Raw genomic sequence first — 27,253 nt, forward strand, 5'->3', positions numbered from 1 at the left:
GAGGTAAATATGGCAAGTTTTACCCTTCACTTATCGTCGTCGGTGGGGGGGGGCGATTTATGTTTTTGCATCCACCTGAATAATGTGTAGTTCCGCCACTGCTCACCCTCACAGATAAGCACTACGACTTTCTGTGTTATTTGTGTGTTTTGTGACATTTAGTATGGCCCCACCAATTGGCCCAGCATGCTGCTCAGGATCCTGTCATGGACACACAACTTAATCATTTACAAAAATTTACCATGTTTATCTCAGTGTGGATTTCCCCTCCTGTGATGAACACGGAACCATTATGAATCCAACAGACTGGTATCCATTTCAATATGTTGCCTGGTTACCTGTTAAAATCCTATTATTCAGGTTTCATAAATGCTGCTTTCAATCAGTGTTCAAAAATCTAAGATCCATTAAAATGATCAATCCCAACAAGGTGTTTTTATGCTTTTGGTTTTAAAAGGTGGTTGTGCTGCAGCCCACAAATATTAAACAGTAGCAGGTTTTCTGTTAAAAGAGCTCCTTGTGCTCAGTTTGTTCTGTGAACCTTCATCGTCAGAAAAGAAACATGATTCTGACACCCTTCGGTAGCCTCTGCGGCGCCTGCAGGATCTTTGCTTCTCACAAAGGAAGTGAGAAGCGTGTTTTTCAGTCAGTTGACGGTCAGACAGGATGCTGGTAACACCGTTCTGCCTGATGCTGAGTGAGTAAAAACACCGTAAACTTTCCACTCCTTTACTTTCACCTGTTTGTAATCTCTCATTATGTCCTAATATGATCGCTTGTTTTTCTGATCAAACTGTGTAAAAATATTTTCCACCACATACTTTTTTTTCTCAGTGTTTGTGTTGATTTTCTGGAACAGTTTCACACTTTCTGTGCAACTTCCTCTGTTAGTTTTCAACTGCCCACCATTTTTTATTTGTTGATTTCTTCTTTTTTGTCTTTCCATCAATGTCTTTTCCTCTGCTTTTTGTTCCTTTGCGAGTTTGAATTCCACTTCATCCTCTAATCGCCTCCTTCCATACTCTATTTTTGATAAATTATTTTCATTGTGTTTAAAATAATATTTCCCCTGAATTTATTGCCGATGTGAACCGTCTGATCCCCCTCAGCCTGCCTTCAGGTCAGCCCTGACCGGTCCCAGTTCTTCCGCTACGACTCCATCTCCCTGAGCTGCGAGGATCTGATCAACTCCACCGGCTGGAAGGTGAAGAGGAAAACTTCAGACAGCGGGGTCAGGCCATGCTACTCCGGCTGGGGCTTCCCCTCCGCGGCCTCCACCTGCACCATTGGTAACACCTACCCCACGGACACCGGGGTGTACTGGTGCGAGTCGGACACAGGGGAGCGAAGCAATGAGGTCAACATCACCATAACCGGTACAGTTTATAAATGAACTCCACGCCTAAAAATCTGTCAATTTGGTTTGGGTTTTGATGACCTTCTGCAAAATGGCGAGTTTATGATCCTCTAACAGAGGGAAGATTATTTTGTCTTTTCCGTGCCAAAAAAAAAAATCCAAACAGCCAAATTAGTATTTTTTGAATGTTTTCAATCATTTTGCCTTTATTAAAAAGATGATTGAAAGCTGTGCAAATACTTTGCACATCACATGAATGATAGTAATCTTTCATATATTGTGCAAAAGATACCTCCATAACAACAGTATCACCATTTTCTTCTTCTTGCACAGTTTACCTTTCTGGTGTCGCTGTTAACATTTTCACTTCATGTTTCTTGTTAGCTGAAAACGTAGTCAGAACAAAGTGCAACAAATGTGGAAACTTGCTTACAGAAATGAAGCCACAAAAGTATTAAAAAGTCAAAAAACAAAGCTTGTATCTGGCCTACATTTGGGACTCCTCTAGGTTCCATATTGGAGCCCCTAATTTTTCCACCAGTTCTAATGAATAAATTATGAAGATGATGCACAACTCTACTTTAAATTTTCACCAGGTCACTATGAACCCATTTAAGCTTTGAGTAGATCAATAGAACAAATGAAAGCGTGGATGTGAAATAACTTTATTCAGTTTTCTGAAGTTGTTATTTTTGGATAAAGAGTCAATGCAGAGCTTCAGTTATTACAGCTGGAAACTAGAGATCAGGCCTAACATCTGGAAGTAGTGATGGACTCAGACCTGAACCTTAAGAGTCACATAAAGACAGTTACAAAGTCGGCCTTCTGTCACCTGAAAAACTTTTCCAGAGTAAAAGGATTCATGATCCAGAAAGATGTAGAACAACTCCATCCATCCATCCATCCATCCATCCATCCATCCATCCATCCATCCATCCATCCATCCATCCATCCATCCATCCATCCATCCATCTGAATCAGGACTCAGTTTTTAGACTTCTCTAGTCTGGAACAAACTTTCAGAAAACTTCGGAAATGCTGGAAAACTGAGTTCTTTTAAGTCAAACTCTTATTTCTTGAGAGTTGGCTTTGATTAAAAATAAGTTGAACATTCATCAATATTATAGTTTTCCTTTATTTTGCCATTTTAAAGTAAGATTCTTCTTGTTTGTTATTTTATGATTTCATCTTCTGCTCCAAAACCAGATTGTTACAAACAAAAAATATGTGCTGCAGCTTTAAATTAAAAACCACCTCAGCCAATGTGACTGCATTAGTGGATCTGAAGCACAGAGGCTCAAAATACTAAAACCTCCTTTATTTGTTTCCCCCCAAAGATCGCGCAGTGATTCTGGAGAGTCCTGCCATGCCGGTGTCGGAAGGAGCTGCTGTGGTTCTGTACTGTAAAGCTGAGACCAACGCCTCCAAACACAAATACAACTTCTTCAAAGATGGCCGCCTCATCAGGAGCAACTGCTCAGGAGAGATGACCCTTCTCAGCGCTTCCAAATCCGATGAGGGTCTCTACACCTGCAGCGCCGCAGGGCTTGGAGAATCAGAAGGCAGCTGGCTGACGGTCTTCAGTGACCCAAACAATCAACACGTCCAGCTCAGTGAGGAGAATCCTCCATATTCCTACAGTGTTTAATAGACCTCCACTTCAGAGCTCTCTGAAGTCACATCATTGCCTTCAACTTAGCTACATGAACACCAGCATTCGAATTTAAAAAGAAAGTATTGTTTTTATCTACAGCATCTCTGTCACCAACATCTTCGGCTTTGCCCACAGCCTCAGTGTCATTTCCTGGTTCCAGACTGTTGTGTCACCTGATAGTGGGGATACCTTACCTGCTGTCCACCATCTTACTGGGACTCATATACAGAGACAGGAAGAGAGGTAACACCATCTGTCCTGGAAATCCTGTTTTCTCATTTCTACTCTTTCAACTCAGAAACTTTTAAAACCTTAAAAGAAAAAAATAGACTGAATTATAATCAGCTAACATCAACCTATAGAGAAACTGGACAGTATTTATGCATACAGTGTGGCCATTAAATAGAGCAACTCAAATCACACAGTGGCAGATCTTCATTTTAACCTTCTGGGTCTAATTTCTTCTGTGTTTTGTTTTGAAATCTTCAAGCAATATCACAACTGTAGACAAACAAATTAAGGAAGTCAGACAGCAGGAGGCGATGTTGTAGGTAATTGATAACTAGGGTAATTATATATATATATATATATATATATATATATATATATATATATATATATATATATATATATATATATAGTAGTGATGTCACTGGTTGGTTTTGTAATAGTGGTGTTTTTGAGTTGCCACACCTTGAAGGAAGTGGCTGTAGCTGAAGTGGCTGATTTGTAAAGATCTAAGGCAGCAACCACAGCTCTGAATCACTGAGCCTTTATTTGAAGATAACTTTTCAGTTTATTTCTATAGAAACTGCCTTTTTGATTATTTTTGTACATATTGAGCAAACTTTCTAACTATTTGCTTTTCTTAATAGGATATTTAGGAACAAGAAGATTATTAATTAAGATTAAATGTTTCAAAAACTATTTTAAAAAGCTTGAGCAGGTTTCTGTTGCTAAATGACATCAAATATATTCTAAAATATAAATATTCCTGTTTATCTACTACATTCCTACAAACAAAACAATAAGTGATACAGCTGAAAGCAAAAAATGTGTAGATAATCACCATCTGTTTTCTTTTTTTACAGCTACTCAGATAGGTGCAGACCAGAGGGAAAATCTTGACGTTGTCATGGAAAGGATTGTGTGAGTAATCTCCAGAAGCAGCTGACCTCAGAGAAGATGATGTGTGTCCGACCACATCAGTTCAGAGAAATGTTTCTAACATCCAGAAAAAAAAATCCAGATTTCTTTGGTGCTCAAGTAGATGTATTTATTTTATGATCAAATTTCAACAGGAGCGGAAGGTTTTGATTTAAAATCTAGAGTTTTGTTTTCCAGTGAAGCAAATTCAAGATGCGTAGCTGGTGACTGTGAAGAGGAAGTGGAAATGTCACTCATGTTTGCTTTAAAAAGTGTTTGTGGTTTTAGCTGCAAAGTCGCTGTCATCAGCTTTTTGTCCGGCCTTAGATCTGGGGTGAGGGTGTTTTCTCGATGGACTTTTCTAGCAACTTGAGCTCTGTGTGTGTGTGTGTGTGTGTGTGTGTGTGTGTGTGTGTGTGTGTGTGTGTGTGTGTGTGTGTGTGTGTGTGTGTGTGTGTGTGCGTGTGCATGTGTGCGTTGGTAAATGTGGTTTAGCAGGACATTTCGTCAGAATACACACAACACTAGCAGGACATTTTGAATTAACGGGACAGGAGCGGTGTCCTGCTAATTTTGACAAAAATCTAAAAGCGTAGAAAGGTTTCTATTGGTCTAATAACCCCAAAAATGCAAAAAAAACGAGATGTCCGGTTAATACACATAAACCTGATTTTGTGTATAATCTGTGTATCACCACAGCGCCCCCTATGGCAGGTTTGTGTAATAGCAGGACCTCATGAATATTCACACAACCTCTCATTCTGATTGGTTGTCTGCCGGAAGGTCCTGCTAATTACTACAGTGTCTTTCTAATTCACGTGTCGCTGTTTACACACATGAATTGTGTGTAAATTGCCAACTCTTACACTGGGGATGAGATGGCAATATGATTACTCTGTGCTATAAGACTGAATATTTTATAAAGGTTAGTTGGATGCCTAAACCCAACCTTGGAATGTATGTGGCACCTAAAAATATACAGAAATTAATATATATTTTGATCAAATTTTGTTTAATTAAAATATTATGAATAATAAATGTGTGGAATAAGTGCATGGATTAAAATAAATATAAACCATAATAAAGCAATTTTTTCACCAAACAATTCCACTGCTAACAGTTTGTTGATTCTGGTCTGCTCTGCATCCCCAGAACCAAGCATTTTGAAGCAGAATTTAGCTTCAATGTACCACAAATCTTGAATAAACTTCCAGAAAACGGCAACACAGTTGAATTCCTTTAAATCAAGGCTAAAACCACACCAATTTACAGTTGTTTCTGAATCTTAATCATTGGTAGATGTATCAATACATTTTATGTATATGATTTTAATTTTGATTTTACTTTGAATTTAATTTCTTTGTTTTCTTTTTATGGTAAATGTATGTTATTTTTATGACTTTTTAGTTCTTTGATGTAAAGCACTTTGGCCTTGTGGCTGAAATATGCTATACAAATAAAATTGACTTGTCAGCAGTTTTCAGATCTTGCCAAAGAATCTCTGCTGAGTTTATGTCTAGACTTTGACTTTGCCATTCTAACACATAAATATGTTTTTATTTAAACCATTCCATTGTAGATCTGGCTTTATGTTTAGGGTAGTTGTCCTTCTGGAATGTGAACCTCTGCCCCAGCCTCAAGTCTTTTGCAGACTCCAGGTTCAGGTGTGTTCAGGTATTCTTCCAAGATTACCCTGTATTTGGCTTAGTCCATCTTACAATCAACTCTAACAATTTTCCCTGTCCCTGAAGAAAAGAAGCACCCTCAGAGCAAGATTCTGGCACCACCATGTTTGTCAGTGGGGAAGGTGTGTTCAGATTGATGTGCAGTGTTTGTTCTCCACCACAAATAGTGCTTTGCATTTTTTCCAAAAAGTTCATTTTGGTCTTGTCTCATCATTTTTGCTGTATCCCAATATGGCTTTTGGCAAACTGCAACTTCTCATAGTTATAGGGACTTCTTATAGTTTTCTTTATACCATGGCTTTTCTATTGCCACTCTTCCATAAAACCACATTTTTGCAGTGCATGACTAATAGTTTATACTGTGGACAGATTCCCCCACCTGAGGTGTGGATATCTCTGCATTTCATCCAGATCCACCATGAGCCTCTTGGCTGTATCTCTGATCAGTGCTCTTCTTGCTCAGCCTGTAAGTTTAGGTGGATGACCTTTTCTTGGTAGGTTCACAGCTGTGTGATTTGCTCTTTCCATTTCCAGATGATTAATAGAACAGTACTCTGTGAGATGGCCTAAGCCTGCTTTAAGCTTCTCCACAACTTTATCCCTGTCCTGTCTGGTGTGTTCCTTGGACTTCATGCTGTTTGTTCCCCAATATTCTCTTAGCCAACTTTTGTGGCAGTCATAGAGGAGTTGAATTTTTTACCATTAGCAGTCAACTTCTGAAGACAATTGGTTGCATTCAGGGGACGGGGGCTGAATACTGGACTTTTAGCTTTTATTTTCCATAAAATTCTGTGAAAATATATTTGCAGTTGTGACAAAATATGGAAAAGTTCAAGGGCTATGGATACTTTTGCAAGCCACTGTACTTACAAATAGTAAGGCAAGTCCAATGACAGAAACAAGGTCCAGACAATCAACAGGTATGCACTGACAGCTCCATTTGACAAAGTCTTAGACTGAACCACAGCACAGAGGCAGTATTCATGATGGCACATAAGCAGGTCCCTAGAACCAGAGCAATAACGACCCAGATTTGTAATACCAAGCAAGATATTCAGTGAATGCTATGCAATGAGTCCCCTGAGACAATCTAGTAGCTAACACCAGGATGCAAGATGGTAGCATGATAAGAATACATGGAACGCCACAACCAAGTACCCAGAATAGTGTGAAGAAACATCTGAAGGGAATATAACCTTGAACACACCTCTTTAAAATGGGAAATGCCACACAAGGTGGTAGAAAACGAACAAGCTAAGATTCTGTGGGCCTTCCATATACAGGAAGACAAAACAGGAAAAGCAAACCAACTGAACATGGTGATCATTGAGCAGCAGAGCAAAGCAGTTGTTATGATGTAGCTATCCTGAATGAACAGAAGGTACAGAAAAAACTAGAGAAATACCAAAGACTAAAAAGAACCATCATCCTCCTAGAACCTGAGAAAAAATTTGTCCACATAAGTGGATGACTTATTTTGGACTGTCTAGTCCACAATACTAAATTTTGTTCTAGATGGGGTCTGGTGTCCACACGTTAGGCCATTATTTTATGACTTAGTGGTGGTGGAAGATTATAACACATTACAGGTTAGACTCAAGATGTTCAGTGTTTCTTTTGTTGTGTAAGTTTACAAAAGTTAGCAACTGTATAGCTTTACCATGGTGCTAAACATGGTGATTTAAAATGAATAAGTATTTTTCTGAGAAAAATGATGTCCAGATATCATGTAAAAAGATAATTCTTTGTTTTTGCAATCATTAGGTCCCAATCAACCCAAATATCAGATGAATTAATAATGCATGCCATGCAAGAGTTTGGGTCTTAGGTGGTTACAAAGAATGTGGAAGTTGAAGTCAACAGTAGTGCCTGTGGTCACTGAAACCCTCAGGGTAATGACCCCTAAACTGGAAGAGTGACTCAAACAAATACCTGGAGATACATCAGACCTCTTGATACAGAGAAGCACACCTTTGGGAACTGCTAATATACTGTGAAGACCACTCACGCTCCAAGGCTTGTGGTAGAGGACCCAAGCTTTTTTTTAATTTAATTTCCCTTTTAGGATCAATAAAGTATTTTTGAATTTGAAAGAAGGGATAACCAGTCATGGAATAATACATAATTACAAATATAAAATAAAAAGCATTTATTTAAAAAATATTTAAAGTGCCAAAAATATCATGATTACTTATGTTACTGTTAGCACAAAACTTTTAAAATGTATATTTTGTCGTAATCTCAATGTCGCTACTCTGCATACATGTAGATTGTCTAGGTAGTCTAAATTGTCTATTGGCAGGTACATCAGCCAACCTTTTTCTGCAGGTGTTGTGTCTGCCATTAGACAACAGTTTATGTTGGATCTTTATCATAAAAACAAGTGTTTGGAACTGCCCTGCTGCTCAAATGTGCTATACAAATAAACATGATTAATTGATTGAACAGAAATGATTAAAAGAAGTGACAACATTGCTGGTGGGAGATACCATCTAACTGTTGCCTCTTAAATAAAGAAAATGTATGATAAACTATTTAACTTTGAAATATTGAATGAAAGTTACAAAATATTACTCAAATAGTTTTTTCTTGTTCCTGGAAAAAATCAGACCTTGTGTGCTTCAGAAACAAAATGGAATTCTCCTTTTGTTGTATCCCTCCTCCTCTATCAACTTGGTACAATCCGACAAGTCCAGGTGCAAGCCATTAGTATTCATTTAACTTGTTTCATTTGTTTTGCGTGGAGAAAGAGGTAAGACTCATACAGAATCTCTTAAGACATTTAAGTACATATAGTTTAGTAATTTTGCAGAATGTTGTAGGTTACTTGATGCTTGGATACACCAAAGCATCTGATTTGCAGCAGTTTAGCTAGTAATTACCAACCATGTTAGCCAATGTACCAGAGTTTAAAGGGAAGGTGGCTCACTCCAGAATTAGATAAAACTGTATTTGGTCATTTTCTGTACATCAGTGAGTGATATTGTTTCACGGGCACAAATTATCCTAGATAGTAATCATTAGTATTGAGATGATGTTTTAATTTTTTTAAAGATTTTGAGAACCTGTCAATAGAAAGTCAATTATGTAGAACTGTGTACTTCAGTACATAATTTTCGCATAAAATAACACCAAATCATATTATGTACAGCAGGGGTGTCAAACTCAAGGTCTTGAGGGCTGGTGTCCAGCAACATTTAGATGTGTTTCTGATGTCACATGGCTGGATCAGATGGGATGGTCATCAACTTGACTGCACTGAGGAGCTATTTCAGTAATATACTTATGGTGTTTTAGACCAGACAGACATGTAAAAGTTGCAGTACACTGGCCCAGGAGGCCTGGAGTTTGACACCCCTGGTGTACAGTATCATGTTGTTACTCAGCAACACATTCTCTGATCTTTGCAGAAGATGTCAGCAAAGAGGTCTCAGAGAGCAAACATGATTCCAATTGTTATTGCTCCTTAGGTGAAGATAAAGAAGGATTTGATGTAAAATATCCCAATTCATTTAAAGGTGAGTTGTGACTTTATTATGCATAGGATTCCAGTGTTTATTTAAGGATTTGTTTTTCCTTTGTTTTGCTTTTTCACTTTTAAACAATTTTTATACTACACATTATTAGCATAGATCATGTTCGATGATCATTATAATCAGAATACCTTTCTTTTTCCAAAGGAGACAAGCAACTGCTCAAAATACAAAAGCTTATATTATATATATATATATATATATATATATATATATATATATATATATATATATATATATTACTCAAATAGTTTTTTCTTGTTCTTGGAAAAACAAGGAACAAAAACAATAGGGAGGACTGTTTTCATATATATATATATATATATATATATGAAAACAGTCTGAGGACTGAGTTTTGAAATTACAAGTACAAAATAATGAGTTGCATTCAGTTGACAAAAAATGTTTAAGTAACCACAGAAAGACATACAATTAGATCAATTGACTGATTTTGAAAAATGTTAATTTCATTTGCTACTATTTGATATATCTGCATTGTTTGAAGTTTATCCTACTTATTATGTGTACCTACAGGTAGAGGTGTGTTCAGCTAAAGGTGCTTTGCTCATACAGTTGGTGGACTTTATTTATGGAATAATTCAGTGTACATCCCTTCATTTCAGATTTCCAAAGTTGAACCGTCAGGCTGGTGATGTGGACATGCGGATCCTGTTCAACCAACCCTCCAGAGGTAATTTTGGTCTCCAACGACCAACTTATTCTCTAAAATAAAGTAATTGAAATGATATTAAATATTGTTCAAACACACATGCGTTGTGTAATACTAGATATGTTAGCTGAATAAAAAGGAGGACTGAGTTTTGGAATGACAAGTATAGAAGAATGAAAATTACATTTAGAAGCGCACATACACACAGGTCCTATGTAATACTCAAAATGTAAGGTGCAGGAATAGGGAGGACTGAGTTTTGAAATTACAAGTACAGAAGAATGAAAGTTACATTGAGAAGCACACATACACACAGGTACTGTGTAATACTCAAAATGTAAGGTGCAGGAATAGGGAGGACTGAGTTTTGAAATTACAAGTACAGAAGAATGAAAGTTACATTGAGAAGCACACATACACACAGGTCCTGTGTAATACTCAAAATGTAAGGTGCAGGAATAGGGAGGACTGTTTTCTACATTGGGAACAAACTCACATATAGTGAGTGTTCTTTACATTTCAGATTTCTAAAGATGAACTGTGTCAGGCTGGTGACGTGGATGCATGCGGATTCTGTTCAACCAACCCTTGCATAGGTAATTTTGGTCTCCATCGACCAACTTATTCTCTAAAATAAAGTAATTGAAATCATATTAAGTACTGTTCAAACACATAGGTGTTGTGTAATACTAAATATGTTAGCTGGATTAAAAGGGAGGACTGAGTTTTGAAATTACAAGTATAGAAGAATGAAAATTACATTTAGAAGCGCACATACACACAAGTCCTGTGTAATACTCAAAATGTAAGGTGCAGGAATAGGGAGGACTGAGTTTCGAAATTACAAGTACAGAAGAATGAAAGTTACATTGAGAAGGACACATACTCACAGGTCCTGTGTAATACTCAAAATGTAAGGTGCAGGAATAGAGAGGACTGTTTTCTACATTGGGAACACACTCACATTTAGTGAGTGTTCTTTACATTTCAGATTTCCAAAGATGAACTGTGTCAGGCTGGTGACGTGGATGCATGCGGATTCTGTTCAACCAACCTTGCAGAGGTAATTTGCAGGTGTTATTTTATTTTCTAAGATAAAGTCTTTGAAATGATATTAAGTACCAGTGGTCCCCATTCTTTTTATCACCGCGGACCGGTGAAGACTTGGCCATTTTTCTGTGGCTCGGTTTCTTCTTTTTTTACCCCGAATTTCCCCTTACAACAATCTTAGAACGTTGCTTGCGATAATCGTAACCGTTCATCCTGCCATCTATGGCTTGTTAAGACTGATCGCATCCAGTCGTTGGAACATTGGGACTGCTCCGATCTAAAATCGGGCATATTCTCACAGCTTGTAGGGTTTTCCTTGATTGGGAGCTAGAACTCAACCTGTTCAATTTGACAGGCAGCCAATCAGAAAGCGCTATGACGTAGCTCATGGAGGGGAATCCCAAACAGCTGAGCTGACATGCCCAAAATGAGTCCGGTGGACATCGGAGATATGTGGAAACAGCATGAATGTTTATTCAGCATTTCGTACAAAGAATATCCACAGAAATGATGACGAGTGGAGTTGGAGCAAAATTGCTACCACAGTTGATAAACCCGGTAACTTTTCAGCTATCCATCATTAAATTAACGTGACACAAGGCTATTCATTCAGTCAAGGCTTGATGCTTACACTAGCTATATGCATTGCAGGTAGATTGTAGTTGTGACATCATTTTGTACTAAAGCCTGCTCACATGGCAAGATTTGCTCCTGTTATGTGGCTGGACACATAAACCTGTTGTACTTTTATCAGCTCTGTGGTCACAGATTTGGAAAATCGTCTGACAATCCTAAAATCTTGCCGTGTGAACCAGACTTAAGACTTACAAGCTATACTCCTCTTTTCTCGTCTCGATCACTGCCATAATGCTTTCTGACTCTAGTCGCTATGCTAACGTTCACACATCCCTTCAATATAAGATTTGAAAATGCCACAAAACGAATATTTATTTTCATGAAAATTTTAACTTACGACAATGACAAATTAATGGGAGTCCTGAGCTTGTTTCTCTGCAATGAGATGATCCCACCTTGGAAACGATGACACACAATGCAGAGGGTGTAATGGCAAAGCAGTTTGAAGCTCCATTGCCTCATCTGTAAGCCGGTACATATTATGCAGAGTGGGCTTGGAACATCGGAGTCACCTACAAGTCAAGGATAAATCCACTCTCCTGTCTCTGGTCCTTTTCCCCTTTTTTAAAGAAACTTTCCAAACATATCGCTTTCTTACTCATTGTGGGCTCAATGTTGGTGAGCAAGACGTAACAGAGAGAATCCGGTTAAAGGGTTTTCAAAATAAACAATCCTCCATACTCAGACAATATGTAACACGAAAATATTTTTCTTGTGCGGCCCGGTACCAATTGGTTCACGGACTGGTACTGATCTGCGGCCTGTGGTTGGGGATGACTGTTAAGTACGGTTCAAACACACAGGTCTTGTGTAATACTTGATATGTAAGCTGCATAAAAAGGGAGGACTGAGTTTTGAAATTACATGTACAAAAAATGAAAGTTACATTTAGAAGCGCACATACACACAGGTCCAGTGTAATACTCAAAATGTAAGGTGCCGGAATAAGGAGGACTACGTTTTGAAATTACAAGTACAGAAGAATGGAAGCTGTTTTAGAAGCGATCATACACACAGGTCCTGTGTAATACTCAAAATGTAAGGGGCAGGAATAGGGAGGACTGTTTTCTAAATTGGGAACAAACTCATATTCAGTGAGTGTTCTTTATATTTCAGATTTCCAAAGATGAACCGTGTCAGGCTGGTGACGTGGATTCAGGCGAGTCCTGTTCAATCAACCATCCAGAGGTAATTTTGGTCTCCAACGACCAACTTATTTTCTAAATACAGTTTTTGATATGATGTTAAGTACTGTTCAAACACACAAGTCTTGCGTAACACTTGATATGTAAGCTGCATAAAAGGAGAGAACTGAGGTTTGAAATTACAAGTACAAAAGAATGAAAGCTACATTTAGAAGCGCACATACACGCAGGTCCTGTGTAATACTCAAAATGTAAGGTACAGGAATAGGGAGGACTGAGTATTGAAATTACAAGTACAGAAAAATGAAAGTCACATTTAGGAGTGCACGTACACACTGGTCTTGTGTAATACTCATCATGTAAGTTGCAGAAATTTGGAAACCTGAATTTTGAAATTACAGGTAGAAAAGAATGAAAATGACATTTAGAAACGCACATACACACAGGTCCTGTGTAATACTCAAAATATAAGGTGCAGGAATAGTGAGGACTGAGTATTGAAATTACAAGTACAGAAAAATGAAAGTCACATTTAGGAGTGCACATACACACTGGTCTTGTGTAATACTCATCATGTAAGTTGCAGAAATTTGGAAACCTGAATTTTGAAATTACAGGTAGAAAAGAATGAAAATGACATTTAGAAACGCACATACACACAGGTCCTGTGTAATACTCAAAATGTAAGGTGCAGGAATAGGGAGGACTGAGTATTGAAATTACAAGTACAGAAAAATGAAAGTCACATTTAGGAGTGCACGTACACACTGGTCTTGTGTAATACTCATCATGTAAGTTGCAGAAATTTGGAAACCTGAATTTTGAAATTACAGGTAGAAAAGAATGAAAATTACATTAAGAAACGCACATACACACAGGTCCTGTGTAATACTCAAAATATAAGGTGCAGGAATAGTGAGGACTGAGTATTGAAATTACAAGTACAGAAAAATGAAAGTCACATTTAGGAGTGCACATACACACTGGTCTTGTGTAATACTCATCATGTAAGTTGCAGAAATTTGGAAACCTGAATTTTGAAATTACAGGTAGAAAAGAATGAAAATGACATTTAGAAACGCACATACACACAGGTCCTGTGTAATACTCAAAATATAAGGTGCAGGAATAGTGAGGACTGAGTATTGAAATTACAAGTACAGAAAAATGAAAGTCACATTTAGGAGTGCACATACACACTGGTCTTGTGTAATACTCATCATGTAAGTTGCAGAAATTTGGAAACCTGAATTTTGAAATTACAGGTAGAAAAGAATGAAAATGACATTTAGAAACGCACATACACACAGGTCCTGTGTAATACTCAAAATGTAAGGTGCAGGAATAGGGAGGACTGAGTATTGAAATTACAAGTACAGAAAAATGAAAGTCACATTTAGGAGTGCACGTACACACTGGTCTTGTGTAATACTCATCATGTAAGTTGCAGAAATTTGGAAACCTGAATTTTGAAATTACAGGTAGAAAAGAATGAAAATTACATTAAGAAACGCACATACACACAGGTCCTGTGTAATACTCAAAATATAAGGTGCAGGAATAGTGAGGACTGAGTATTGAAATTACAAGTACAGAAAAATGAAAGTCACATTTAGGAGTGCACATACACACTGGTCTTGTGTAATACTCATCATGTAAGTTGCAGAAATTTGGAAACCTGAATTTTGAAATTACAGGTTGAAAAGAATGAAAATGACATTTAGAAATGCACATACACACAGGTCCTGTGTAATACTCAAATATAAGGTGCAGGAATAGTGAGGACTGAGTATTGAAATTACAAGTACAGAAAAATGAAAGTCACATTTAGGAGTGCACATACACACTGGTCTTGTGTAATACTCATCATGTAAGTTGCAGAAATTTGGAAACCTGAATTTTTAAATTACAGGTAGAAAAGAATGAAAATGACATTTAGAAACGCACATACACACAGGTCCTGTGTAATACTCAAAATATAAGGTGCAGGAATAGTGAGGACTGAGTATTGAAATTACAAGTACAGAAAAATGAAAGTCACATTTAGGAGTGCACATACACACTGGTCTTGTGTAATACTCATCATGTAAGTTGCAGAAATGTGGAAACCTGAATTTTGAAATTACAGGTTGAAAAGAATGAAAATTACATTTAGAAACGCACATACACACGGGTCCTGTGTAGTACTCAAAATATAAGGTGCAGGAATAGGGAGGACTGAGTATTGAAATTACAAGTACAGAAGAATGAAAGTCACATTTAGGAGTGGACATACACATGGGTCCTGTGTAATACTCAAAATGTAAGGTGCAGGAATAGGGAGGACTGTTCTCTACATTGGCAACAAACTCACATTTAGTGAGTGTTCTTTACATTTCAGATTTCCAAAGATGAACTGTGTCAGGCTGGTGACATGGATGTATGCGGATCCTGTTCAACCAACCCTCCAGAGGTAATTTTGGTCTCCGACAACCAACTTTGTTTCTTATATAAAGTCATTGAAATAATATTAAGTACTATTCAAACACACTGGTCTTGTGTAATACTCATCATGTAAGGTGCAGAAATTTGGAGGACTGAGTTTTGAAATTACATGTAGAAAAGAATGAAAGTTAAGTTCAGATGAGCACAGACACATGGATCCTCTAATAAACTGGATAGGTTCATACATTAGGTGGACATTGTTTTATTTTTAGAAACAATCATTCAGTGTTTATCCCTTCATTTTAGCTCTCCATAGAGATGCCTTGTCAGGCTGCTGAGTTGGATGCATGCAAATTATTTTCTGGTAACTCACCTGACATAAGTTTTATCTCAATGACCTTTTTATTTTCTAAAATAGTCATGAGAATACTAAGTACTGTTCAAACACAGGGTAATTACGATTAAAAACAAATAATCATAACAATTCATTGGTTTTGATACCTTCACAAGTGTCAGGATCAAATTCTTATTTTAAGATTACACTTTTTTCGGTTAACAGTGGTTAACTGTGTGTGAGATCATGATATCATCCATGATGAAATGTCAAGTTTAGAAAAATGTTTTATGTGAAGGACTGTTTTCACCTCTGAAATGGAGTGGTGTGTGATGTAAAGGTAATTTTTTGAGAATGGGAATTGGGTTCATCTTTTGAATATGATCTTCCATGTCTAGTTGTGCTGTATGTTGAAATTGAGTCATAGTGCAGCACTGACTTTTTAAATACTTATGCTTACCTCCCTTTGTCAATTCTTACTTTTCTCTGTCTAGTTTGCAACCAGTCCCTGCACAAAATGTGTTATTGTAAATAAAAGGAGGACATCACTGGTAAGCTTTTAGTAGAAATATTCTTGCTGAAACGCTTTCAATGTATACAAAATATGTTTTTAATCAACAGGTCTGTCCAGAACAAAGTTCAAGTGAAGCGATATCATCAGAAGAGGAGTATGCTCCTGATTCCGTAGATGATTCAGACATCTCATGGGATGACAAATGCACTCCACAGAAATATGGACTAGTTATAGTCCATATTTCCATTTTTGGACTTCTTAATGCACATAAATTTTATGTTTTTTGTATGTGTATGCCATGGTCCTGATAAATAAAATTGGCCCTGACAATTACTGTTGGTGTCATGGGCGGAGCCAAGCACCTCATTATCGTTTGTCCTTTTAATACAGCATTGGGTCACATTCTTGTATTTTGAGTTCTGAAGTGTGTATCTAAATTTTTAAGTGAGATCTATGTTGTGTAGCTCTAACAAGATTTTTGACAACTTACTACGTCTTTCTAGCATAAGTGGAAAGGGGTGTCCGTTTAGTGTTGCAAAAAACTGGTTTGAAAAAAGTGTCCTGCTAGTACACCAAAACCAGTATGTGTGTGTGTGCGTGTGTGTGTAGGTGCGTTTGTTTGTAATACCTTGTGGGGACAGTTTACCTGACACATACTACGTTGTGGGGACCAATTGCTCCTTGTGGGGACCAGAGCCTGGTCCCCACAAGGGGAAATGCTGTTTTTGGGTCAGGGGTCAGATTTAGGACTAAGGTGTGAATTGCGTTTTGGTTAGGGTAAGGGTAATGAGTAATAGGTAGGGATGGGATTATGGTAAGGGTAAGGTTAAGGCTGGACAAATGAATGGAAGTCAATGGAAAGTCCTCACAAAGACAGCCACGCAAATGTGTGTGTGTGTGTGTGTGTGTGTGTGTGTGTGTGTGTGTGTGTGTGTGTGTGTGTGTGTTTGTGTTTGTGTGTGCGTGCGTGCGTGCGTGCGTGCGTGCATGCGTGCGTGCGTGCATGCGTGTGTGTGTGCATGTACATGTTTAGTTTCTGTTTAGGACCATTTCTGGGACATTTACCAACCTTCTGAAGACCGATGGGCCTTATGGGGACCAAACCTCATCTTAACATGGTGGGTTAGGGTTAGGGTTCTAAACCTAACCGTTGTAAAGGTTAGGTTTAGATTTAAGTTGTTAATTGAGTTTTGGTCAAGGTTAGTCTTACTTGTATACTGATAATAGTTATGATTAGGGAAAATGTATGGATTAGGCATAAATGCAGCAATTAAAATGAACAAAATCCAATACAAAATCCTAATTTGGGTAGAAAGACAAACTTTTGTTTTTGAAGTTGCCTTATCCTCCTCCACATCCAATTTCTTGATAAAAAATATTATTAAGACACATTTTACTGCCCTTCATGTCCTGATTTAGTCTTTGGTCCTTTAGTAGGTCAGTTGTGGTTAGATTATTGGAAACAATGTAGAAGTTGTTACTCAGAAAAAAGGATGCTGTCCTCCTTTTATGCCCACAAGTCAGAAACTGGATTAAAAACCCATCATAGGCTAATGGTTAACACCTACAGTTTCTGCACACAACAGCAACAAGGCTTAGCTTTGTCCAATTTATTTAATGTGAAATGTTTTTAAAAGTATTTACCTACTGACTCTAGACTCTAGCAGTATTTTCTCTTCTGTATTCAAATTGACTGTATACAAACATTCATAAAAGACATGATGTGTTCCCTGTTTTATTGTTAGAAACCAGTTTTAAGTTCCGAAGTTTTGCTGATTAAATGAGTTTAACTCTAATTACTTAATGGGAACAGTTGTTGTAAGGATGACGCAAAAGCTAAAATGCAGGAATAAAATACTGAACATGTGTACAGACATGTGTAAATGACTGTACAAATATATGTGTGTCATAAATAAATATGGATGGCACAAAATCTGCTGACAGTGTAAAATATGGAGAAAAACAAACTTATTTTATACTACTACTGTAAATACTGTATTGCAAATAAAATTGTTTTAAAATTAACATAATGTCTGCAACAAATCATCTGCCTTCATCTCACCCCCTCATCTTCATTCAAACATAATTCAAATATCCCTCTGCAACTGAGTCACTAACTACCTTTATTCTTGTTTTTGCAAGTTTAGATGGATCCAATCAGCTTTATCTTACATCTTATGACACTTACTTAAGGTCACTTTAATTCTCTCTTCTTTGTTTTTCTTTTTTAACTGTATTTGCTTTAAATCTGTAATTTATTTTAGATTTTCACAACTTATTCCAGCATGAAAGATGTAATTTGACACATTTCATTTGTTTCCTTCAATATTTTAGGTAAAGCAGTTAATTTTCAAAAAGAGTATTTTCAACTACAATTATTGGCTTTATTAAATTATGAGTAATTTAGGGATAATAAGCTTGCATCACATTTTGGTCGCTCATTTTTAAAATAACTACCGTAACTACCGCAGACTGCCACTAGGTGTCTCTGTCGTCCATAAAACCCTGACCAGCACGTCCAGCAATGGTATCAAAGAGTCACTGCACCACACTTTATATCTAAATTGTGTATTTACACATTAAAACACACTGACAAAACATACCAAAGGCTGAAAATCATGCACACATTGTAGCTTAACGCCTGGAAAAAGAAAGTTTTGGATATTTTTCCTGCTGCTAAACATTTTCTTCTAAATTTACTTTAATTCTGAATATTTTTTTATCACATTAGTAAGCAGAGATTAATTTGTTATATATCTAAGGAATATTAAAGACCTCAAGAGTATTTCAGAAACTACACCTTCAAAATCAAAGACTGTTTCAGCTCAGGTTAATGAATCATAGAGCAGATTTATGACTCAGTTCAAAGGTTAGGGAAAGCTATACTTATCAACGTAAACGATCACTAGTCCATAAATAAAGCAATAAATGAACATGACTCAGGATATCCTGGTACTACAGAGGACCTTCTGCAGTACTGGATGGTTCAGTGAACACCTCTGGGACAGGTGCTGGATCTCCTCTCTGTACAGGGTCTCATCATTGTTATCAGGTCCTGATAAGACCCCAAGGTTCAGGTGACATAAATGTGTCCAGAGAAAGAAAAAGTAGAATTTAAAATGGTTTATTACAAAAAGAAGGTTTCGGAAACTTCCTAACCCAAATGAGAAGGTTTAACCCAAAGCTAAAGAAGGTCAAGTAACTTAATTAAATGACCAAAAATAACCAAACATGCTCATTTGAACTCAAAACAACTCAATAGAACACAAAGGAAGTACCAGAATCCTCAATCACAATCTTCTAACAGAGCAAAGTGGGTCAGTAGAACAAAGTACTTCAGACCTGCTCAATACATTCTTCAAAAAGCCTAACAAGGAAGCAAAGTGTTCAGCTGTACAAGGCCTCTCCATGAAAGCTGCCCCACTGGAAGAATGGTTGCAGAGTCTTTTATAGGTGGGCCTCATCAGCATCTGATTGGTACTGTCATCTTCTGCTGGTACAATGTGGCTGCTGCTCCACAGCCAATCAGAAAAGTGAGCTCCCACCTCTGAGCCTGCAAAACAAAAAGAGAGACCGCTAGAGGCCGGGCCGCATCAGACCCACTGCGGCGGTATCATCTGCAAACCTTAGAGCCCTGTGAGAGAAATGGATGGCTGCACAGTCATTGGTGAACAGTGTACAAAGAACCGGACTAAGCACACAGCCCTGTGGTGTGCCTGCACTGAGAACCACTAGCTGAGAATGGTTGGAGAGAAATTCCCAGATCCAAAGGCACATTGATGTTGAAAGTCACATGTACATCTGACATATATATATATATATATATATATATATATATATATATATATATATATATATATATATATATATATATATATATATATAAAAAGGGACCTATTACAACAACTAGATAAAAAGGTCAAAGAGTATCACATTTTACAGGTCAGGAAAACGTTTTAATTAAAAAAAGGGAGTGGGAAGTAGGTTAGTTATGCTAGCTTGACTTTGACAACCTTAAAATAAAATAGTACAAGATGCTGGGGTTCTATTGACCCAGACAAAGTGATCAGGTTATTTGTTTATGAGATACTGACAAGTTTGACTTCTAATTTTTGATTCAACTAAAGAAAATTGAACATTATTAATAATTTATTTAATAAGCTTATTATTGATATAAATTCTGATCCTCAAAAAACAGAAAATGATTCAGAAAACAGAACAACACAAAGACAGAATAACCACAGACCATCTTGTTTTGATTCCTCAAAGTTTTATTCTTGCTAAGCCAAAGAACAGAAGAAAGTTTTGCTAAGATGATTCTTTCCTATAACTCATTCAGTCTGATCTTATTACAGAGAGACAATCCAGCTACTGTTTGCTTGTCGCTTCATTCCTTAGGTTGCATTAAAGACAGATATGATATAAAGAAAAGATGCAGAATATCTTTTTGGTTTTCTATGAAGGTGCAAAAAGGCAGGCAAACAGAAACTCCTAGCATTCATCCTCCACTGGCTCTGTTTTACACATCAGGCCTCTTTGGGAACCTCATTGTGATCAGGGTTTCTTGACGCAGACAGAAGGCTGAAGGTGATCACACCACATATCATCCCAGCACTTTTCACCTATGAACAAAAAAGCAAGTCAGTCACGCATCACATCATAAAAACCCTTTTGCCACAAGAAAAATCACATAAACTCATGCTGTAAATTCAGTAAATGTTTATGCAGGTCAACTAAAAAGTTCACATGCACAGTAAGTCATCTTACCAACCAAAATATTGTGATATTTTCTTTTACCTGAATAGTTAATCTGTATGCAGCGCTGGTTGCCTCCACCATTATTAGGCTCTCCTGGACACCAGTCTGAGTAGGAAAAGTTGCTTCCATCGCTCCACAACCAAATGGTCAACTGGAAGACAATATACAGCAGACAACTTGTTTAATTCAATGTTTCACAAAATACACAACAAATAAAATGTACAGGCAACAATACCTCCTGTGCATTTGTGCCTCCAATCCATGCTTCTTTGGCTCCGTAACTTATTTTATCTATCATAGCCTTAATCTTACGGTACTCGTTCAGATCCTGAACTGATGCAAGGTTTGCTCCCATCGACAGACAGTTTTTCTACAGACACAACAATTAGAATTGGCTGGGCTTCTTCAGCAAAGAACAAAAGAAAATAACAGAACAGTGTTGTTGGAAATCACCTCGGCTTTTGCCCAACTCATGGATTTTTGAACATACTGAAAGCAGCGACTGTTGATCCGAGTCCAGCCAGAGGGACAAGAATCAGATCTCTGGAGCAAATCAACTTGATCTGATGCTAAACAAATGCAGATTAGATCAAGAGGTTTCTGTGGCATTACTCTAAAAATTACCTTATTTTGATGATTATGGCATCAAAATGATTCAACATTAAATTTATTGAAGATCACTCCCACAATGTCAAGAAATAACCCAGTGGCACTTGTGCAAAAACAAGAAAAACAGAGGTAACAAATAATGAAAGCCTTGTTACTTTTTTTTTACAAGGGTTTTATTTTAACAGTTTTCACCTGATTCACTTCCACATTTGTCGTTTGACTTTAGCAAAGTCAAAAGTATAAGTCCATAAGAATGATTCTCTAGTAAAGTGGGATTTATCAAAACTACCTACACACATTACTCATGTAAACTTACTTTGTTACCGCCCCGCTCTGCTTATTATGGATTAGCGTTGGGGATAAAAAACGACAAAAAACACACTAACCTTCATCAGCAGAGACATCACTGGAGGCAGCTGTGGATATTTTAAACAGGAGTTAGTTTGTTTTTCAGTGACTTTATGGATTAGACTTCATATTCCAACCACTCAGGCTGAGGAAATAAAAACCAATGATATAAACACCGACTGACCGTCACCAGGAGAGCCACCATCAGGGACAGCTGTAAATATTGTAAGCTGGAGTTAGCATGTTTCTCTGTGTTTTAGTCACTTTATGATTTCTTCATATTTAAAATACTCACGGTCACCACTGCTCTCAGTCATCATGGAGAAAACAAGGAGGAACACAGCCAACAACTTCATGATGGAGACGATGAGGTGATGCAAATTTGAAAACTAAAGACAAGTGAAAATAAAGCATACGTGTTCATAAAATTCAAACAAACAATGGTGATAAAAAATAAGCAGAAATTTTATTAGCAAACCTGATGCAGAATGATCTGTCTTCTTAAGCCAGGTAGCACCTTTAGTCTTCACCGTAGAATCACTGGATACTTATAGAGCTTCTAATCTCACCGTCAACCACAACATGAAGAAATGGAAAGAAATTCCACAGAACTGCACTTCTTGATCAGATCTGGTTCAAGTCTTGCCTCATCCTTCACCATCCACCAAAACCACAACTTATCTTTGTGCCTGTCATGGCGGTGACAGTTGCAGCAAGAAGAGTTTTAGCAATGGTGTTACAACATTAACTGAAAGTGTAGCGACAATGGCCGATACTTTGATGCTACTGGTTGTTAACTGTTGATTTGTTTTTATCTGTGCTTAATTAAAGTTCATGCCTCAAACCTTAGTTTCCAATTGTAATCAGAGTGATTTATCCTCTAAGCAACATATGTTTATCTTTTCTTTTCTGTTTAGAACAGAAAAAGTGGTCCTGTTTGGTCACTAGACAAGATGTAATGTTTGGCCGGCACCAAACACTGGACATCACCACAAACACACCATCCCCACTGTGAAACATTTTGCTGGCAACAAGGGTGGCACAACCAGTAATTAGCTTTTGGGAGCAGCTGCTGTTTTTACACAGACCAAGGTTAGCATGGATAGCTTTGTCCTTTAATAACTGAAATCATTTGAAAACTCCATACTGGATTTACTCAGGTTTTCTTTGTCAGTCGTAAAATTTTCTTTGATAATTATCTCACTAATGTCTCACTAATCACATACGGGAGGCAAAAAGAGGTAAGTACACGCTGGAAAGGTCACCAGTTCATCACAGGGCAACACAGACACACACAGGTCATAAATCCTACATGCACACACACATATAGAGACAGTTTAAAGTAGAGAGCTAATTGACCTAACATTCATATTTTGGACTGTGGAAGAAAGTCAGGTGCTTTATATCATATTTCTTTATATTTAAAGAAATAAAGATATTTCTTTAAATATTTAAATACTATTTAAAGAAATATATTTTTTTAAATATTTAAAATATGAAAGAAACTAATATTTATTTAATTTTGATTAAAGAAAAATTTATTTAATTGATATTAAATATTATTTGTTCTCCATAGCATCGAGAACAAATACTGTGGAGAAGGACCTTCTTGTTCATAGTGGCAACTCTACTATAAAACCCAAAAAGAAACAACAAAACATAATTAAACTATAAAAGTAGTTTGCTAAGTTTTCTTGATAATCATAGAAATAAGAAATTAAAGTTAAAATAACCCAACAGAGATAAAAATCGGGCTGAGTTCAGAACCGTCGTTTAGTGTTTCTTCACCTGCTGAGGGTTTTCATGAGTCATTCTTACTGACATACACAACATGTGGTTTCTAAACATGTTTAGTTTATAAATTCAAAACCATAAATTCCACATTTCAGTATTTTTTTATTCACGCTTTCAAAAATATTAACTTGCAAACTGAACCAACCCATTAAAGCAAAATATATTGATTATTTTGACTGTATTGATACAGTATTGATCTATCTGAAGAGTTTTTGTTTGGTTCAGAGCATAAAAACAGCAATGATACTCTGACCCAAGATAATGGACGGTTCTGGTTCTGGGTTCTGTTGGATCTTTGTGTCTGTCCAGAACAGACTTACTGGTTTTGATCCAGTAGATCACAATGATCTCTTCATTCTTTGTGCTGTCGGGATCAAACAAACATCACCAGGAAGGTTTAATTTATATTCATATTTGACAAATTGCAGTTTGAGTAAATTATTTCCTCACAAACCACAGCTGGACATGGAGAACCTCAGGGTTGGACCAATTTAACTTACTACACTTTATACTTCCTAGAGAGTAGTGGTGAGTAGTATGACATTTATTTTATTATTATTATATTTTATGCTTTTACTGTTACTTTTATATATGCTTGTGGTTTATTTAGCAGCCACAACACAAGGATTAAAATCAAGCCTGTAATCAAAGTGTCATTATTTTGTCCCACATAATGACTCGTTATATGAATGAGTCAGCATAAAAATGCAGAACAGAAGTTGCAGAACGTGACCTATCACTGCAACATATTAAAAATGGGTAACTAGATATTAATAAATACATATCACATCTCTATTTACTAATATAATTGTATATCAATAGATAGATATATACAAATGTAATACTACTTCCTCTTTGAAACAAATATTTTACGATGGTTCTATAAACACTTTAATTTGACTGAAACCAGCAGATTATTTCAGTTTTTAAGTATTCATGAATTGTACATGTTTAAGTAAAACACAACCTTAATGTCATTTCATAATGTTAAACTTGAAACCTTAAACATCTTTTACCTGTTTTTGTTTACTATCTTACAGATTTGCATATTGGCCCCAATGAGACACAAATCAGTCCTAATTATTCCTAACAAACCAGGAACCTGCTGAATCTTTTTAGAAGATAGCTTAATTTTATTCCACAAATCAAATATATACTCAAAACTGGACTTTACCACCATAAACACAGACACAGAGTCTACCTCTTTTCTCTCTGGCTACCAGTGAAAAATGTTTGACATCCTGATATGATGCTTTATTTGATATAAAAGGCTAATTTTGACTGAAGATGAACCATTATGTGAATGCATCTGCAGCCTGTCAAATGAAAAAAGTTAACATTTGTCTAAATGTCAAACAGACCTCAAATTTAAAAGAGGAAGAGTCTCAGCTTGTCATCATCAGAGCACATCTTCTCTCCACTAACTCTGCTCTTCTTTCCTCTTCCATCATATCTGATGTAGCAGAAATGGACAGACCAGCGCTCAGAGCTGCACAATAACATTTCAGAACCTAAAACTAACAGAAAGAAAGAAAGAAAGAAAGAAAGAAAGAAAGAAAGAAAGAAAGAAAGAAAGAAAGAAAGAAAGAAAGAAAGAAAGAAAGTATTTGTAGTTTCAAAGATTACTGGCAGTATTTGACCACTAGGTGGTAGCAGGATATTTAACATCTGAAGATTACCATAGATTGATCAGAAATCTTGCCCTTTAATCCCTTGATCATTTCAGTTGGACATTAAATAATGATGGGTATTTTTCTCGAACCTTCATTAAAAGAACCACAGACAACGTATATGAATGTTATGGCCAAGCTTTTGCAAAAGGAGAAGACTCAGCAAGCTGCTCCTCCAAGCCGTTCACTGAGCGTCTGAAGACCTTTGGTTGCAGCTTGTCTTTTATTATCAAGCAGAAACAGGGAGGATAGCTAAAGAAGACAGCAGAGATAAATTATGACTGCAAATAGGCAGTTTCTAAGGTAGGGAGTATTCCGGTTGATAAGAAGGCACCTGCGGAAACGTAATTTAAGGTCTGGGAAACACACAGTTAACTGTTTCACATGCAGACAAACAGGCAGATGGGGCCTCCAGGTCAGTTTATACACACAGAAGGAAGAGAACACTTTAAACTGAACATTAGACTGAATATGAACTAAAGTAATAACAAAATGATAATACCAAAAGATCTCTAACAGATAAGTTGTAAATATTTTATCAACTTAAACATATTTCATTATGAGAAAAAACCTTCATTATGAGAAAATGATGTTTGTTTCAAGATTCCATCAAGCAGGTAGGTTTATTGGTCGGACATTGATCCTCTGGGGTAATCAGGGATGTGGTTACCTTTAACTTGGTGATGGTTGATGGTAAAAGCATGAAGAACTCTTAAAACCTGCTGGTGTAGCTCAATGAGAACCTGACTGGCTCCTAAACCAATGAAATCCTTCAAACCTGGAGTCGGAGTCGGACTTCCTCTCATGAGGTCTAAGATCTGTCAGAGTTCTGGGGAAATTAATGTAGTTGACTTAAATATACATATTATACTGATGGTTTTAACCTTAATGAAGTGCTTGATATATGCAACCAGTATTCTGAAACAAATGACTTTGAGATGTGAAATCAGTAAGGATGTTGGGATATTGTGATTAACTTTGACCTTTTCCAGAATGTTGTAATGAGTAACTTTGTTGAGTGTGACCTGAGACTGAAGTGCTGACAACAGCAGTTGACCTTAGAGTAAAGATTTAGAGTTCAGAAGGGGGAGGTGATGCTGGAGAAGACTGGAGCGAGCTGAACGGAAACACGGGGAGAGAAAAGATGGATGCATGGCCCGGCCCTAAAGAGGAACTGAAACTGAGGAGAAGGAAAGTTTGCAGGCCCTGGGACAAGAAGACATGAAATAAAAAGGACATAACATATTTTACGCTGAATGAATTTTGAGAAATGGTGCGGCGCTGAATAAATGTACTGAAATTTAAAACTAGAGTTTCTTTATGTTTGGCAGTAAAATCAGAAGCTCTGTTCATGTTTCCAGTCTAATGTTGTGATCTGTGATCTTTCTGTAACCAGAGATCTCTGCAGCGTCACTTCGGTTGGTAAGTATCCTATCAGGTTAGCGCTTCAAAAAGTGAAGGACTGATCTGGTGTTGATGCAAAGATTACATGGGGTCATAGGTCATAAAGGTTTAATGAGCCCGACCACTGAGCGCACAAACAGAAAACAAGTCTGACCTGTTTTACATATTCAGCTGGAATGTGGTTGAGCTTGTAGTTGTTTCTGGGTCGTGTTTCAACAGGAACTTATGCAGCTGACGGAAAAACTAACTAGCCTTTCAGGTTTTATATCAATGTTTAATCTCTGCACACCTGCAGGCTTAAACAAGAAACCTGCGGCTCGCCCTTTGGCACTTTGACAAGTAAAACAAAGGCTCCTTTTAAAAATACTTTCACTTTAAGCAGAACAAACTAATTCAACATTTACAATGGCCTACTAATGTTTCAGCAAGTCCTCAAATATGAAAAAACATTTGGTTTTCTTTCTATATCTTACAATTTCTGAGTTTAATCATGTTTGTGAGTAAACCTCACCCATTGTAGTA

General features: G+C 37.0%; 2 protein-coding genes across 4 annotated transcripts; one reads left to right on the forward strand and one right to left on the reverse strand.

Annotated features, from left to right (window-relative positions):
- Positions 1-404: 404 nt before the first annotated feature.
- Positions 405-18,172, forward strand: LOC103480911 (Fc receptor-like protein 5). Of its 2 annotated transcripts, none has more exons than XM_081599454.1 (6): positions 405-697; positions 1,110-1,376; positions 2,695-2,970; positions 3,147-3,254; positions 4,103-4,545; positions 16,758-18,172. In XM_081599454.1, the coding sequence occupies exons 1-5, from the start codon at positions 667-669 to the stop codon at positions 4,162-4,164; spliced, it is 744 nt and encodes a 247-aa protein (XP_081455580.1). In that variant the 5' UTR covers positions 405-666; the 3' UTR covers positions 4,165-4,545; positions 16,758-18,172. The 2 variants fall into 2 exon arrangements, with proteins under 2 accessions (XP_081455580.1, XP_081455579.1); XM_081599453.1 differs by having other exon boundaries at positions 412-697; positions 3,111-3,254.
- A 2,226-nt stretch (positions 18,173-20,398) lies between these two features.
- LOC103480867 (ladderlectin-like) lies at positions 20,399-22,483 on the reverse strand. 2 transcript variants are annotated; one of them, XM_081599485.1, is made up of 8 exons: positions 22,342-22,483; positions 22,159-22,252; positions 22,048-22,077; positions 21,902-21,931; positions 21,360-21,469; positions 21,142-21,276; positions 20,946-21,057; positions 20,399-20,770 (listed from the first exon to the last, which is right to left on the reverse strand). In XM_081599485.1, the coding sequence occupies exons 2-8, from the start codon at positions 22,217-22,219 to the stop codon at positions 20,703-20,705; spliced, it is 546 nt and encodes a 181-aa protein (XP_081455611.1). In that variant the 5' UTR covers positions 22,220-22,252; positions 22,342-22,483; the 3' UTR covers positions 20,399-20,702. The 2 variants fall into 2 exon arrangements, with proteins under 2 accessions (XP_081455611.1, XP_008434291.1); XM_008436069.3 differs by having other exon boundaries at positions 21,360-21,475.
- Positions 22,484-27,253: the final 4,770 nt, after the last annotated feature.

The sequence above is a fragment of the Poecilia reticulata genome, chromosome 18 (genome assembly GCF_904066995.2).
Source record: "Poecilia reticulata chromosome 18, P_reticulata-male-v2, whole genome shotgun sequence".
Taxonomy (NCBI): Eukaryota; Metazoa; Chordata; class Actinopteri; order Cyprinodontiformes; family Poeciliidae; genus Poecilia; species Poecilia reticulata.

Coding starts and splice junctions, on each gene's coding strand:
- LOC103480911 (XM_081599453.1), top strand. CDS start 667: ATGCTGGTAACACCGTTCTGCCTGATGCTGA. Junction 698..1,109: donor ACCGTTCTGCCTGATGCTGA/GTGAGTAAAAAC, acceptor GATCCCCCTCAG/CCTGCCTTCAGGTCAGCCCT. Junction 3,255..4,102: donor ATACAGAGACAGGAAGAGAG/GTAACACCATCT, acceptor CTTTTTTTACAG/CTACTCAGATAGGTGCAGAC.
- LOC103480867 (XM_008436069.3), bottom strand. CDS start 22,219: ATGAAGTTGTTGGCTGTGTTCCTCCTTGTTTTCTCCATGATGACTGAG. Junction 21,932..22,047: donor TGGTGGCTCTCCTGGTGACG/GTCAGTCGGTGT, acceptor AAATATCCACAG/CTGCCTCCAGTGATGTCTCT. Junction 20,771..20,945: donor CATACAGATTAACTATTCAG/GTAAAAGAAAAT, acceptor TTTTGTTCATAG/GTGAAAAGTGCTGGGATGAT.